Here is a 15,962-nt window from a genome sequence, read left to right as displayed (position 1 = left end):
ATTTACTCTATAAAGATCTCACATTTTATCTGAAAAAAAAACATTTAAACAAAATAAAAAGGTGGGGGAAAGACATTGACTCTCTTTAGGTCATTATCAGAAAAAGGAATGCATGCCTCCCAGGAGTGAACTACAGCAAAGAGACACCTGCATGCAGAAGACACACCTCTCTGCATGAGGTGAAAAGACTCCACTCTGAAAGATCTGTCTTAAGTTCTCTAGAGGATAATGCTGTCAGAGCTCAAAATCTAAGGTCTCAGTAGGCACATCTGAAGAGTTTGGAGCAAAAGAAAGTGCTATCTGGTTCTTTTGGCTTTAGGAAGTCACAGTGGCAGATGGCCAAACATGCAGTCATTTGGATATGAGACCTCATGACCAATAGTTACTACAGGAAGAAAGATATAAATACGTAAGAGGAAGGTATTCACAGACCTAAGGCTTCATGTGTGGTTGCATATGAGTTTCATTATGCCCTTCCTTTATTGTTCACTCCATTACAAGGGATTCCAAACTCTGTTTCCAAGAGTCTCATTCACACTGATTGCTTCTTCTCTGGTATTTCATCCGTGTCTCTTCCATAAAATTTCTGAAGGCTGGTTCTTCGTGGCTCTGCTCAGTAACTATGGGAGGCAGTGGAGAGGGAAATGGAGGGAGAGAAAAAAGCCACAATTCAATACTATATCAGMACCTGTCTTGCTTGTATTCCAAAAAAAGCCAGAATCAGGCTATTTGCTAAAGAATGAAGATACAGGTCTGCAAACTAGCTAAAAGAAAATAAGACATTTCAAGGGCTTAAAAGATTGCTCCAAGTCCAAGAGTTTAAGGAAAAGAGAAGCGATCAGGTTCAGCAGTCACTGCATGATCCAACCACTATATAAGTTGTCTGGTTTATGCATGTTATATACCAGCTATTAAAAATGATCACTTTAATACAAAATTTTAAATTAAACTTTCACAGTGATTAGAGGGTGAACTCACAGGACTAAGCACTGAGGTAGGCCTTCTGCTCTAGATTCCTGATCTAGGTGTCTGCTTGTTTTCTAGGCTCTCATATTTGATACAGTTAATGAAATACAGAGGGCACTCCCAGACCAGACCAGCAGCTTTTACACCAAATCAGATCCCCACATATCCTTACCATCATGGTCAATGTCATCAGTATCACTCTCCCTCTCTTCATCTTCCTCATCAAGAGTTCCTCGTGTTAGGATCAGATCAGAGGGACCCATTGCAGAAGCATCAGCAGAACCTTGAAAGGAACAGAGACGACTATATCCAAAACCTCATGCTAACAAGTAGGGCTAGCTCGTGCTCTTACAGTTACTATTTGCACACAATGACCACAGTAATTAATATTATTCTAAAGGGATGGAAAGCTGCTTCTGGACTTCAAAGATATAGGACAGACTGTAACAACACCATACCGAACCTCACATAAGGCAGTAGCTCAAACAGTTGCCAAGATTTCTCATATTCCAACTGAACTGCTTCACCTTTCCTGAAATATTTCATTACTTCTAGTACAACCACTGCTTTATCTACACACCAAGGTTTCCTCTCTTCATGTCTCTGTTAGTCCTATGACTAACACATAAAAGAGCCAAGTCTGACCCATCCCATAGGGATTAAAGTCCTGTTCCTTCTCACTAACATGAAGTTGCTTTCATGATTTTGCTGTGAAGAGAAAAAAGATTTATATGACTTAAGGCAAATGCTTCAGAGAGCTTCTGCAGTATCACAGAATCATCATAGAATCAGTAAGGTTGGAAGGGACCTCTGGAGACCATCTAGTCCAACCTCCCCGCTCAGCAGGGTCACGTAGAGCATGTTAGGCAGGGTTGAAGATCTCCAGAGAAGGAGACTCCACAACATCACAGAATCACAGAATGGTAGAGGGTGGAAGACACCTCTGGAAATCATCTAGGCTAATTCCCAGGTTCAAACAGGGTCCCTGAGAGCACATTGCCCAGGACTCTCTCCCAACAGCGTCTGACATCTCCAAGGATGGAGACTCCACTGTTAAAGAATATTGGACTGAAGCTGTCTAGGGTTAGTCACTTATCATAACTTGCTTAGCATTAGTAGCTAAATTTGCTGAAGACTTAGGCCTGATCAGTGAACTTTCTTAAGTAAAAGAAGGCCCCAAAGCTGGTTCAATAAGCAGTCTATCATTAATGAGCACAAGCAGGGAGATGGACTTTAATAAAGGACAACGAAACAAGAGAACCACAAGACTGATTCCTGGACAAGGATAAACAAGGACAAGATAAGAAAGTAGAAGACATAGACAACAATGCAAGAAAGAAGTAATCACAAAGACTGGTTCTGAGAAGCATCCAGGGAGTAAAAGAGCCATCCAGGGAGTATAAGAGCCATCCACAACTATGCAAAAGTGAGATAAGAAGTAAAGAATACACCTGCAAACTACAGAAAGGACCAACTGAGCTGGAAGATCCCAAATTCTAACATTGCTATTGGTTCCAAACTATCACATGAAGTGGGGGAAGATTTAGATCGTAAGAGTATAATAGCTTAGGAATTTCTTGTCTCGGGGTTCATCTTCAGAGGCAGTCAGCTCAAGTTGTAATTACTGCACATATGCCATTAAAACTTACTTCACTTTAATTTGGTTTCAAACCTGTCTCAGTAGGGACCTAGGATCAGACCCTGTTATAATGGCCAGTGAGCCTAAATTTCTATAACACCATGAACTCTCCGGGCAACCTGCTCTGGTGCCTTGTCTCTCTCACAGTAAAGAAGTTTTTCCTTATGTTCACAGAATCACAGAATGGTTGAAGTTGGAAGGGACCTCTGGAGACCACCTAGTCCAACCCCTCTGCTCAAGGAAGGTCACCTAGAGCATGTTGCACAGGATCGCATCCATGTGGGTTTTGAATATCTCCAGAGAAAGAGACTCCACAACCTCATTGGTTTTAGAGCTCTGTCTCTTCCAGTACTCTGTCACCCTCACAGTAAAATATCCTTCAGATATTTGCAGACATTGGTAAGATCCCCTCTCAGTCTTCTGCAGGCTAAACAGGCCCAGCTCTCACAGCCTTTCCTCAAATCATAGAATCCGTGAAGGGACCTCTGGAGATCATCTAGTCCAACCTCCCTGCTCAGCAGGGTCACCTAGAGCATCGTAGACAGGGTTGCATCCAGGCGGGCCTTGAAGATCTCCAGAGRAGGAGACTCCACARCCTCYCTGGGCAACCTSKTCCAGTRCTCTGTCACTCTCACAGGGAAGAGATTCCCCCTCACGGTCAGGCGGAACTTCATGTGCTTCAATTTCTGCCCATTGCCTCTTGTCCTGTCACATGGGACAACTGAAAAGAGCTTGTCCCCGTCCCCTTGACACCCTCCCTTCACGTACTTGTACACATTGATAAGATCCCCCCTCAGTCTGCTCTTCCCCAGGCTAAACAGGCCCAGCTCTCACAGCTGTTCCTCATAGGGCAGATGCTCCAGACCTCTGATCATCTTTGTAGCCCTATACTGGAATCTCCCCGGTAGCTCCATGTCACTCTTGGACTGGGGAGCCCAGAACTGGACGCAGGACTCGAGATGAGGCCTCACTAGGGCTGAGGAGAGGGGCAGGATCACCTGCCTCGACCTGCTGGCAACAGTCTTCCTAATGCACCCCAGCAGACCATTGGCTTTCTTGGCCACAAGGGCACATTGCTGGCTCATGGTCAACTTGTCATCCACCAGCACTCCCAGGTCCTCCTCTGCAGAGTTGCTCTCCACAAGGGCAGCCCCCAGCTTGTACTGGTGCCTAGGGTTATTTTTCCCTAGGTGCAGAACTCTGCATACGCCGTTGTTGCACCTCAGGAGGTTCCTCTCCGCCCAGCTCTCTAGCCTGTCCAGGTCTCTCTGAATGGCAGCACAGCCCTCAGGGGTGTCAGCYGCTCCTCCCAGCTTGGTAGCATCTGCAAACTTGCTGAGGAGGCACTCTGACCTCTCATCCAGGTCATGGATGAARAARYTGAACAGGATGGGACCCAGTCCTGAGCCCTGGGGGACACCACTAGCCACAGGCCTCCAACTAGACTCCACGCCACTGATGACGACCCTCTGAGCTCTGCCTTTCAGCCAGTTCTCAATCCACCTCACTGTCCACTCATCTAACCCACACTTGCTGAACTTCTCTAGGAGGATGTTATGGGAGAGTGTGTCCAAAGCCTTGCTGAAGTCAAGGTACACAACGTCCACTGCTCTCCCCTCATCTACCCAGCCAGTCATTCCATCATAGAAGACTATCAGATTGGTTAAGCAGGATTTCCCCTTGGTGAATCCATGCTGACTACTCCCGATCACCTTCTTCTCCTCCACATGTCTGGAGATGACATCCAGAATGAGCTGTTCCATCACCTTTCCAGGGATGGAGGTCCTCCTTCTTGCCCTTCTTGAAGACTGGAGTGACACTGGCTTTCTTCCAGTCCTCAGGCACCTCTCCAGTTCTCTAGGACCTTTCAAAAATGATGGAGAGCAGCCTGGCAACAACATCCGCCAGCTCCCTCAGTACCCGTGGGTGCATCCCATCTGGGCCCACGGATTTGTAGATGTCTAGCCTGCCCAGAAGGTCTCTAATCCTCTCCTCCTCAACCAAAGGAAAGTCTTCCCTTCTCCAGACTTTCTCCCTCACGTCCAGGCTACGGGATCCCTGAGGGCTGCCCTTAGCAGTGAAGACTGAAGCAAAGAAGGCATTCAGTAAATCTGCCTTCTCTGTATCCTTTGTCACCAGGGCCCCTGCTCCATTCAGTAGCGGGCCCACATTTTCCCTAGTCCTCCTCTTGCTGCTGCTGTGTTTGAAGAAGCCCTTCCTGTTGTCCTTGACATTCCTTGCAAGACTCAATTCCAATTGGGCCTTAGCCTTCCTTGCAGCATCTCTACATACTCTGACCGCATTCCTATAATTCTCCCAAGTAGCCTGTCCACTCTTTCACATTCTGTGTATTTTCTTCTTCTATTTGAATTTGGCCAAGAGCTCCTTGCTCACCCATGCAGGTCTCCTGCCCTTTTTTGCTGCACTTCTTACTCATAGCGATGCACCGCTCTTGAGCTTGGAGGAAGTGATGTTTGAATACTAGCCAGCTCTCCTGGACCCCGCTTCCTTCTAGGGCCTTAACCCATGAGACTCCTTCAATTAGGCCTCTGAAGAGCCCAAAGTCCGCTCTCCTGAAGTCCAGGGTTGCAGTCCTGCTTGTTGCCTTACTTCTTTCCTGCAGGATCCTGAACTCCACCATCTCATGGTCACTGCAGCCAAGGCTGCCCCCAACCTTCACATCTCTCACCAGTCCCTCTCTGTTGGTAAGGATGATGTCCAGCAGGACACCCTTCCTTGTAGGCTCCTCCACCATTTGCGACAAGAAGTTATCATCAATGCATTGCAGGAGCCTCCTGGACTGTTTGTGCCTTGCTSTGTAGTCCCTCCAGCAGATGTCAGGGTGGTTGAAATCCCCCATGAGAACCAGGGCCTGTGACGGTGAGGCTACCTCCAGCTGTCTATAGAAGGCCTCATCAACTTTCTCTTGCTGGTCAGGTGGCCTGTAGTAGACACCCACAACAGTGTCCCCCACGCTAGCCTGCCCTTTGATCTTTACCCATAAGCTCTCAACTGCCTCCTCCTCCTCCCCGCCTAGGCAGAGCTCGATGCATTCCAGTTGCTCTCTCACATAAAGAGCAACTCCACTATCTCGCCTTCCTGGCCTGTCTCTCCTAAAAAGCACATATCCACCCATAGCAGCATTCCAGTCATGAGAGCTATCCCACCATGTCTCCGYGACTGCAATGAGATCACGGTCCTGTGATCGCACACAGATCTCTAGCTCATCCTGTTTGTTCCCCATTCTGCGTTTATTAGTATACATGCATTTTAATGAGGTGGTCATGCCTACAGGTTTCCCAGGGTGTACAGTAGCCACCCATAGCCATGTCCTGAACGCACATCCTCAGCTGCATGCATCCGTTGGAGGCCCCCCAACCCAATTGTGTTTTGTTGTCTTCCCTGTCTGTATGACACCCCCCCCTTCCTATCTAGTTTAAAGCCCTCTTTACTAGGCTGGCCAACCTGCTGGCAAATGAGAGAGGCTCCAGTCCCCTAATCATCTTTGTAGCCCTACATTGGGCTCTCTTCAGTTGTTCCATCTCTCTCTTGTACTGGAATACAGAATTGGACATAGTACTCCAGATGTGGCCTCACCAGGGCTGAGTCGAGGGGGGACCACCTCTCTTGACCTGCTGACTCTTCCTGATGTAACTAAGGACACCGTTGGCCTTCTTGGCCACAAAGGCACACTGCTGGCTCATGGTCAACTTGCTGTCCATCAGGACTCCTAGATCCTTCTCCACAGAGCTGCCTTCCAGTAGGTCAACACCCAACCACTACTGGTGCATGGGGCTATTCTTCCCCAGATGTGAGACCCTGCACTTGCCTTTGTTGAAATTCATGCGGTTCCTCTCCACCCAATTCTCCAGTCTATCTACTTCTCTCTGAGTGGCAGCACAACCTTCTGATGTATCAGCCACCCCTCCCAGTTTGGTATCATCTGCAAACTTCCTAAGGCATCTGCCCCTTCATCCAAATAATTCATGGATAAGTTGAAGAAGGTTGGACCAGTACTGACCCCTAGGAGACACTGCAAGCTACAGGCCTCCAACTAGATTCTGCACTGCTGATCGCAATCCTCAGAGCTCTGCCTTTCTGCCACTTCTTAAGCCAACTCACTGTCTGCTCATCTAGCCCACACTTCCTAAGCTTATCTAGGAGGATGTTATGGGAGAGTGTGTCCAAAGCCTTGCTGAAGACAAGGGAGACAACATCCACTGCTCTCCCCTCATCTACCCAGCCAGTCATTCCATCATAGAAGGCTATCAGATGGGTTAAGCAGGATTTCCCCTTGATGAATCTCTGCTGACTACTCCTGATGACCTTCTTTTCCTCCATAAGCTTAGAGATGACATCCAGGATGAGCTGTTCCATCACCTTCCCAGGGATGGAGGTAAGGCTGACCGATCATTCACCACAACAGTGGTGAGGCTGACTGGCCCTTAGTTTCCTAGGTTCTACTTCTTGCCCTTTTTGAAGACTGGAGTGACATTGGCTTTCTTCCAGTCCTCAGACATCTTCCTGTTCTCCATGACCTTTCAAAGATGATGGAGATGGATGTTTGGGCACAAACTGAAACACAGGTAGTTCTGCCTGAATAGGAGAAAGAACTTCTTCACTGTGAGAGTGACAGAGCCCTGGAAGAGGTTGCCCAGAGAGGTTATGGAGTCTCCGTCTCTGGAGATATTCAAAACCCATCTGGATGCAACCTTGTCTAACATGCTGTAAGTGACCCTGCTTGAGCAGAGGGACTGGACTAGATGATCTCCAGAGGTCCCTTCCAACCTCAACCATTCTGTGATTCTGTGAGAGTGGCTTATCAATAACATCTACCAGCTCCCTCAGCTGCTCAGACAGAACTTCCTGTGTTTCAGGTTGCGCCTGTGGCCTCTTGTATTATCACTAGGCACCACTGAAGAGTTTGGCCCCATCCTCTTTACACCCGCCTTTCAGGTATTTGTACACATTAATAAGATCCCCTCTCAGCCTTCTCTTCTCCAGGCTGAACAGGCCCAGCTCTTGCAGCCTTTCCTCAAATGAGAGATGCTGCAGTCTTAATCATTTTAGTAGCCCATTACTGCACTCGCTCCAGTAGCTCCATATCTCTCTTATACTGGAGAGCACAGAACTGGACACAGTACTCCAGTACTGTGGGGGGCCCTCATGAGGGCTGAATAGATGGACATAAGGACATACTGCTGGTTCACGGTCAACTTGGTGTCCATAAGGATTCCCAGGTAAAGTTAATCTTCTCCCAGTAATGTTAATCTTCTTAGGAAAGTACCTGCAAGTGTGTTGCTCTGCACACACACTGTGCCCATGTCCTTCCACAAGTGTTCCAGCTGTTCTCTCTTTTGTTTATTTTGAGCTTTTTCCTGTGGGTATAAAATAACGTGGATTCATTTAAACACATTTAAAATATTACTGAAACAGAGCTCGCACCTAATACTCATAGTCTATCCCTTTGGCAAAAAGCAGTAGTCAAACAGGTCTTATATTACAATCTATTTTTTAGACAACTTTTGGATAAGCATGGAGAACAATCTCCAGGATGATGGACTTTGAAGAAAATTTCAGCAGCATCAGCAAGCCAAACTCAGCGAAGCTGTACCTTCAGAGAACCACCTCCTGGACAGTCAGAACTCAAAGCGAGCAGAGCAATTAATTTCTTTAAATAGCACCTGCTGCCTTCAATGTTTGTCATTTTTTTTTCAGTGTCTGAAAGTGTCTTGATGTGAAAAGGGAACCTATTCAATCTTAAGAAATGCCTCTATGGAATCAAATGCTTGCTCAAGTTTGACAAATATGCACTGATCTAAAGAAAAGTTTAGGAAGGCAGAGGGAACACAAAAAGAACAAAATGTTACGAAACATTGCAGACTGAAGCTTTAAAAAAGACTGATAAAAACTACTGATCTTTATACTGCAATTCACTGTCTAAGTCAAAACAGTACACTTAACTGTCATGGAAAGTTAGTGTTATTCTCAGCAAATCATTTTGGAACATTATTTTCAAAAAAAAAAAAAAAAAGTCTCCTTCTGAAAGAAAGATACTGAAATCTTTTCCAGCCATTCTCTCATAACCTGCCCAAATAAATTTAAATTATTAGCACTAAAACACTGAACATTTGCTTTGCAAATCATCATTTTTTTTTAAAGATATGCTCCACCAAATCTAAGGGATAAAAGAGAGAGAAAATGAATTTCAGGAGAGAATTTTTCATACTGAATATGATTATTAATGAAATACTAGGACCCCCCAGCACACACACACATAGGCAGTTGTGTGCATAAAAGTGATCCCATGATATACTATATATGCATACAACGGTAGAAATACTTACCAGTGTTTTCCTCAGACGCTCATATTCTGGACGATATTCCCTGTAAAAATAAATACACAGAATCCATTCATTCTAAAGTAATAGATGCTTTATATTCAATACAAGCCATCTTGGAGACTTGTTTTTAAAGTGCCACAAAGTGAAAATTTTGACTGCAACCAGAATACGCCCTCAAATTTTTAATCACCCAGGTTAACCCCCAAACTAAAAAGTTCTTTCAGGTTCTCATAATTGAGAGAGGTTTCAAGAAGTTTAATGGCACTTTTATGTAAATTTGTATTTTGAAACTAAAGGATGCAAAATAAGTAAAAATACCTAATTAAAATAAAAAAAAAAAACCTTTTCGCACAATCTTCCTGGATAAGAAGTTAAGCCAGCTAGACAGAAGTAGTCATTTCATTACCATATTAAAATAGTAGATATAGTAGTCTCCTTTAATCAGAGACAGGGTTTTCTCTGCTGGTACCTACACCTCTAGAGAGGGTTCAATGGGATCTCATACAGGAAGACATTACAAAGACTTTCATTATATTATACCACTCTGGTACCTACAAAATCTTTATTTACTGAAGGAAAAAAGGGGGTATGGATACCCCTTTAATAATTAGGTGATCACTGTGTAGGCAGTGTATCTGATAATAATCCATAGCATGCCTTGGCTACTTCTTTGTAATATGAGTTTCTGGTTTTGCTTTAYAGTGCTATTCATCAGCCTCATACATATATAGGTGCAGTATATCATGAGGACAAATCCAGTAAGCAGCAACTTCTCAAAGAATTCTTCACTTTCAACTTGCTTATCTATTCAATCTACCAAACTGATCTGTTCGCTTTCTGAGGATAATTCAGAGCTTAATTATCCTATGGAATCAGAGGACGAAATTGACTTCAGATTTGCTGGCACAGATAGCTTGCTTTTTTTTTTTTTTTTTCTTAACAGTTAGCTTAAAAATTCACCACTGAATAGTTTGTTTCAACTGCTCGTTTTTGTCCTGAGTCTTGTATCTAAATTTATTAAACACCCTATATTACTCTGGCTGTGAAAAGTGACTGCTCCTTCAAATCAAAGGAGTAGACTCATGAATAAGTAACTTCATAGAATCATAGAATCAGTAAGGTTGGAAGGGACCTCTGGAGATCATCTAGTCCAACCTCCCTGCTCAGCAGGGTCACCTAGAGCATGTTAGACAGGGTTGCATCCAGGCAGGCCTTGAATATCTCCAGAGAAGAAGACTTAAGCAAGTATTCACTGGTTCAGGGTCCAAAGTATTACCTTACCTCTCATATTCATCTACAGCTTTAGAAAGCTGAACAAAAAAGTCTTCTAGTCCTGTGCCAAGCACAGCAGAAACACCAACCACCTGCAAAAGAAAACCATATGCCAGAACTGAAGAAAAACTGAAACAAGTTCTTAGATAACTAATAGGAGATGAGAGCTGGAAAGACTGAAGAGCATATTCAAAAAAATAATTAGGGGCATCTGGCAATACCTATTTACATACCGTAGTGATATCAGAGTAAGCAGTAAAACTATGTTTCTGTTATTCCTACTTTCAAAGTCTTTTTCCATTTGTTCTTAATGTTTGCTACCTCCAGATCTTTTTTTCCTCTTTTAACTAAGCTCCTGTTTAACACAGGCAGCTGCATTTTCCTTATAATGTTAACAGAATAAATAAATAAAAACAATTCAGCAGGCAAACCCCTCCCCCTACTAGATCTCATCCTTGTGCCTCCATCTCAAAACACCACAAAAATGTAGGCAAGATAATATAATGCCTAAAAATTCTCATTCTGAACAGATCAGATCGCAAGACCTGATTTTTCCCCTCTGAAATTTTGTCCAGTAACTTGCATTTAGCTGAAGTATATTAAAGGAGATGCCAAACCCAACACCAAGAACAGCAAGAGATGGAGAATTCATTACTTACTATGGCAATATATTCCCTGTTAAAAACATGCATCTCCCTTCTAATGTAAATTTGTCCATCGTTACACTTTTGGCCATTTGTTCTCCTTTTATTAAGCCTACTACCTAAAAATACCTTTAATTAAGTCTGTTACTATCCAGTATTTAGTGACCCTTAGGATTCTTACATCCTAACTAACCCTAACTCCTTCATAAGCAATACAGCTTTAACGACTCACTTTCAACTTTAAGACTTCTTCCAACACAGTCTTGAGTTTTATCAATATTTCAGTAAATATGGAGGCAACCAAGCATTCCAAACATTTCACCATTAGTCTGAACAATGTGCCAATATGCAAATACATATTAATAAATAAAAGTAAGTTTTTAAAAACTGCCTTTCTTGACATATTATGGTACTTAATGCTGTCTTCTACTATGATCTTTTTCATGTCTTGCTCTTCAGTCTGCTGATCAATAGATACGCCTTGCACACAAACAATGGATTAGCAAATAAGGATTGGGAAGTAATTTCAGTCCTCTCTATGGCACTATTCCAACCAGTTTTGAAATACTGCATACTGTTTCCTATTTAAACCCCTATTTAAAGGGGTGACCCTGTTTGAGCAGGGGGGTTGGACTAGATGATCTCCAGAGGTCCCTTCCAACCCTACCGATTCTATGATTCTAAACTAAATCATTCACATAAACGGTTATAATTTAGCCAAAATAAAAGCATTTTACCTCCACTGCCTAATATCTGTAAGAGTTTTTTTTTCTTTTTTTTTTTTTTGGATTTTTCTTAAGTAAAAGCTGATGCAGAACAAAATTAGCCAAACTCTTTTGACATAAATTATGGATCATTAACATCCCCCACTACATAGCATTTTCAAAGAAACTGAATGGACACTTTTCCTTGCCTCAGCAGATATGCAGGATTTTTTTTTTGTTTGTTTGTTTTGAGATTCTTCCACTTCTTCCCTCATGGTAATTGACCAGCTATACTTGACACTTTCAAAACAAGGAACGATTACCTCACACAGAAGACACTTCAAAACAGGACATTTCTTAGTTGCCTATCTTAGCTTTCTTCTGATTATCATTCACAGTATATTCTTAACTAATTTAGTCTGTCACTCAGCTTAACAAGGAATTACTTTACACTCCGAACAGAGAATCCTTTCTCCTAATGCAAGGCTGAGCAACAGGTTCCAGTTCAAAAGCATGGGAAAAGTTCTTTTAATGAATCACAGAACAGTTGCTATTGCAAGGGATCTCTGGAAATCACCTAGTCCAACACCCCCTCTTCTTAAAGCAGGGTCAACTAGAGCAGGTTGTTCAGGACACTGTCTAGTCACGTTTTGAATATCTCCAAGGATGGTGATTCTACCACCTCTCTGGACAATCTATTCTAGTGTTCAACCACCCTTAGAGTAAACATTTTTTTTCTTACATTTAAACCAAATTTCTTGTATTTCAATTTGTGCCTCTTGCCCTTTCAGTGGGTACGACTAAGAAGAGTCTATCTCTTTCTTCTTCACTTACTTCCACGATGTGTTTGTCCACATTCAAAAGAGTCTCCTTGAGTTTTCTCATTTCCAAGCTTTTACAAGAGGCAGTAAACAAAGGAAGATTCTTACCTTGAGTGAACTGTAAAACTCATCCAACACTAAACTCATGGAACGAGTCAGGTTACTGACATAGGATGTCTCTTGATTCAGGGCATCCTGAAATGTCTCAAAGTCCTGCATCCATTCTACTGCAAAACTGTGATCAATTATGTCAGTCTGAAAGGAGCAGAGAGCTTTTTCAGAGGCAATAATGATGAACTCTGCTTATTTAACAACTTAAGTCTCATTTACAATTTCCATTTTAAACTTACTTTGAAAATGTTTATCTTTTCAAAATGTTCAGCCCTGGTCTAAAGGTTTCCAAGTTCTGTCTTACCAGACCAGGTAAAACACTAGGTAAAAAACTGTTTAGCGTTTACAGGAACAGTAAACAAACACTATTCCAGTTTTAAGAAGGAAACAAAACAAAGGTTGGCTACAAAAATTTCTATGATTTTACGGGAATGGGGCATCCAATAGTTCTGTACTCTACAAAAAAAATTTGTTCCCAAGTATTAGATCGTATGATTGAGGCCACTCCCCAGGGCGGGGGGAGTCTGTACTGAAGATCCCTATCTTCCTTGATTGGCTTGGAGAGGGAAAAAAAAAAGTCCTGCTCCCTCCCCACCTTTTTAATTAACGACTGAAAATTACTATTCACATATGAGGGACAGACATGACCCATGCTGGGGAACAGCCTACAGAAACTTTACATTGTGAGCTGTGCTCAGATTAAGGAAATCATAATCTAAACCCAGTATAAGACTGTGGATGCAAACTGGTGAGATGGTTCCATAATTTTTACATGGATTCCTATTATCACAATACAGAAGTGTCTAAAACTCTAATATATTTCATTTTTCAGCACCAATAAGAAGGAGGAAAATAAATACAGTAAATACTGCCTGCCATTACTCAAGAGATTTGTGAGAGTACTGAAACATTTTTTCAAGTGTCCTAAGACACATTTACAGTTAGCTTGATTAAATTCTGTAAATAAAAACAACTCTACACATTCTATTAATTTTATTCCTCTTCAAATCTAATATTCCTTAAATTTGTCTATCACCCTATATATTTCAGTTCCTTGGGATGTTTCCATATTTATCAACACTTAATTTTAAAATGCTTGACAAAAATTCTTCAAACATTACTGGCTTTACTTTCTCCTGAAGGCTGAAAATCAAATCAGATCATAATGAAGTTTAAAGTTATGAAGCCTAAACTTTGGGCCTACCTTTCCCTATACATGTTAAGTCACATTTCTTTCAGTCTTTCCAAAAATGCATTTTCTTTAGGACATAAACATTTTCCTCATGCATTTTTTTGCAAAAACCAACCAAACAAACAAACTTTACAGCTTATTCTATAATTACACATATCTTGAGAGGCATTCCTTGATTAAGAGAATGCCTGTGGGGATAAGGAAGAGTACTCATACCAAAAATCTAATGGGATTCTTCTAATATATGAAATTGTTTTGCTTAAAGAGATGGACAGCTTTCCAGATCAAAAGCATTTCTTTAAGGCTACAGACCAGTACCTATACAAGAATGGAGGCGTATCCTTAAGCTAATAAGCATCTGCATACCGGAAGACAGTGACACACGAAGTGTCATTGATCAGAACTAAACACCTTTTATTGAATTTTGCTTGCTGTGATTATTAGGACAAAATGTTTTGAGGAAGTAGGCAAACGTAAGAATAGATTCAGTAATGAACCTAACCTTATGTTAGGAGGTTTGTGTTTGCTTACAGTATAGGGTTAAGGTTTTAGGAAGGGATCCTCATCTGTGGATACAGCATTTAAAAACAGTGTAGATGAAAAACAGCATCAGTCAAAGGGATGGTGAAGCAGTGGGGGGGTCCCCTTGGACAAGGTCCCAACATTCTACATGTAAAAGACTTAAGAGGAGAACAGGACCAGCATCCACTCCCACCCAGCCACAGGAGGCCAGCTTCAAAGCATGGAAGAGCTACATCTTGACATGGACATTCCCTGTTTCAGGGTCCCGCTCTCCCCCTCTCCCACCCTATCCAGAAAATTCACAGAAGAATAAAGGATTTAGAATTTGAAGATCAAGAAATTAAACCTCTATCAGATCCTGCAATACATTTTTAAATTGTTAATATTACCTTCTACAATAAAGGTTAAATTAATAATGTTAATTCTCTTCATCTCTAATTTGAATTTGTTTGGCTTTAACTGTCTGTCCTTTATTCTTCTTGTGGCTTTCTTTGTCTGATTGAAGATCCGTTTTAGATTCAGTCTTCAGCCCCTAGGCCCCTCACAGCCTCTCAGCAAGAAAATCTGATTATTGTAATAAGAGGAAAACAGTACTGTAAAGTAATATAAACAGAATGATGTTCTGCTGGGACACAAGCCATAGGGTCTGATTTACCTTGTTCATGACAACAATGAAAGGTAGCTTTGTTTTGTACAGGATACTGAAAGGAAAAGAGAAGCGTTAAAAAAAAAATATCTAATTTATAGCTCATTAGAAAAGAAAAAATGTTACACATAAGGCAGATGTACTTGTGACTCTAAAGAAAATATTTTTCTCTGCATGAATTAGAACGTAATTTTCACCCAGACTCTGCATACTAAAGTTGACCAAAATTCCTTCCCCACATCCCCACAAAATATAAGCATGTGTCTGTAAGATATAAAATTTCTTTCTATGTGCATGGTTGAGTTTGACTAGTATTTTCCATGAATTTCAAATGAAACTTTTTGCTGTCTTTGCATTTTTATATTATTTTGATTTAAATCCTTAGGCTTTCATATATCATTTGTGGACTGATCAATGAATTCAAATAACTCAAAATATCTGTAAACCAAAACTTACACTGACACATGAGCTTTCATATTAATTATATTTATTCTAGTATCTCTTGCTTAACACTAATTTCAGAAAATGCAGCATGTGATATAGCATATTGTGCATATTCCCMTCCCAATGATACAGCTTTTGACTTGGTACACGGATTAATATCTTTTTGAAAAACATTTACCATTGTTTACCATAAATTAGGACAGCTCTAGTCATGCTGATCCTTACATAGGTATTTAGTCCTCGGTTTGACACGAAAGAAAGTACAGAATTCCGTATAAAAGGAAGAGGATAATAAGCCAGGAGACAGCATCTGTTCACCTGAATTCAGTATCATGCCAAGCTCAGAATGAATTTTGAAGAATCACTGAAAATGTCACCAATAATAATAAAAAAAAAGGATAAAATCATATTATGTGTTTACCAGAAGGAGTTCAGACTAGGCTATGTTTTTATAAGCAACAGGTAACAGAACTTTAATCCAACTAGCCTTCATTAAGCAAAGGAATCATGAGTTATTTAATGTTTTCAGTAGAAGTTTTGACCAGATGACCCCAAGATGTTCTTTCCTATCTAAATTATTCCATTATTCTATGAGGGAAACATTGTAATTCACATATTAAATAATTTGACTGCCCCATCTTAAATTGAGTAACAGAA

General features: G+C 41.6%; 1 protein-coding gene across 2 annotated transcripts in view; it reads right to left on the bottom strand.

Annotated features, from left to right (window-relative positions):
- Nucleotides 1–445: 445 nt before the first annotated feature.
- GPN1 (GPN-loop GTPase 1) overlaps nucleotides 446–15,962 on the bottom strand; it is a 20,463-nt gene continuing 4,946 nt past the window's right edge. For both annotated transcript variants that reach the window (XM_085316722.1, XM_085316721.1), the window contains 7 exons: nucleotides 14,871–14,916; nucleotides 12,499–12,645; nucleotides 10,231–10,313; nucleotides 8,953–8,992; nucleotides 7,893–7,983; nucleotides 1,139–1,249; nucleotides 446–620 (listed from right to left, as the gene is read on the bottom strand). In XM_085316722.1, the coding sequence (XP_085172848.1) occupies nucleotides 529–620; nucleotides 1,139–1,249; nucleotides 7,893–7,983; nucleotides 8,953–8,992; nucleotides 10,231–10,313; nucleotides 12,499–12,645; nucleotides 14,871–14,916 (610 nt within the window). In that variant the 3' untranslated portion in view covers nucleotides 446–528. The remainder of the gene's footprint in view (nucleotides 621–1,138; nucleotides 1,250–7,892; nucleotides 7,984–8,952; nucleotides 8,993–10,230; nucleotides 10,314–12,498; nucleotides 12,646–14,870; nucleotides 14,917–15,962) is intronic.

Source organism: Rhea americana, unplaced genomic scaffold, assembly GCF_003343005.1.
Source record: "Rhea americana isolate MKP2758 unplaced genomic scaffold, rheAme1 scaffold_479, whole genome shotgun sequence".
Lineage (NCBI taxonomy): Eukaryota > Metazoa > Chordata > Aves > Rheiformes > Rheidae > Rhea > Rhea americana.
Note: the sequence above shows the minus strand (reverse complement) of the source record. Positions and strands in the feature narration are given on the sequence as shown.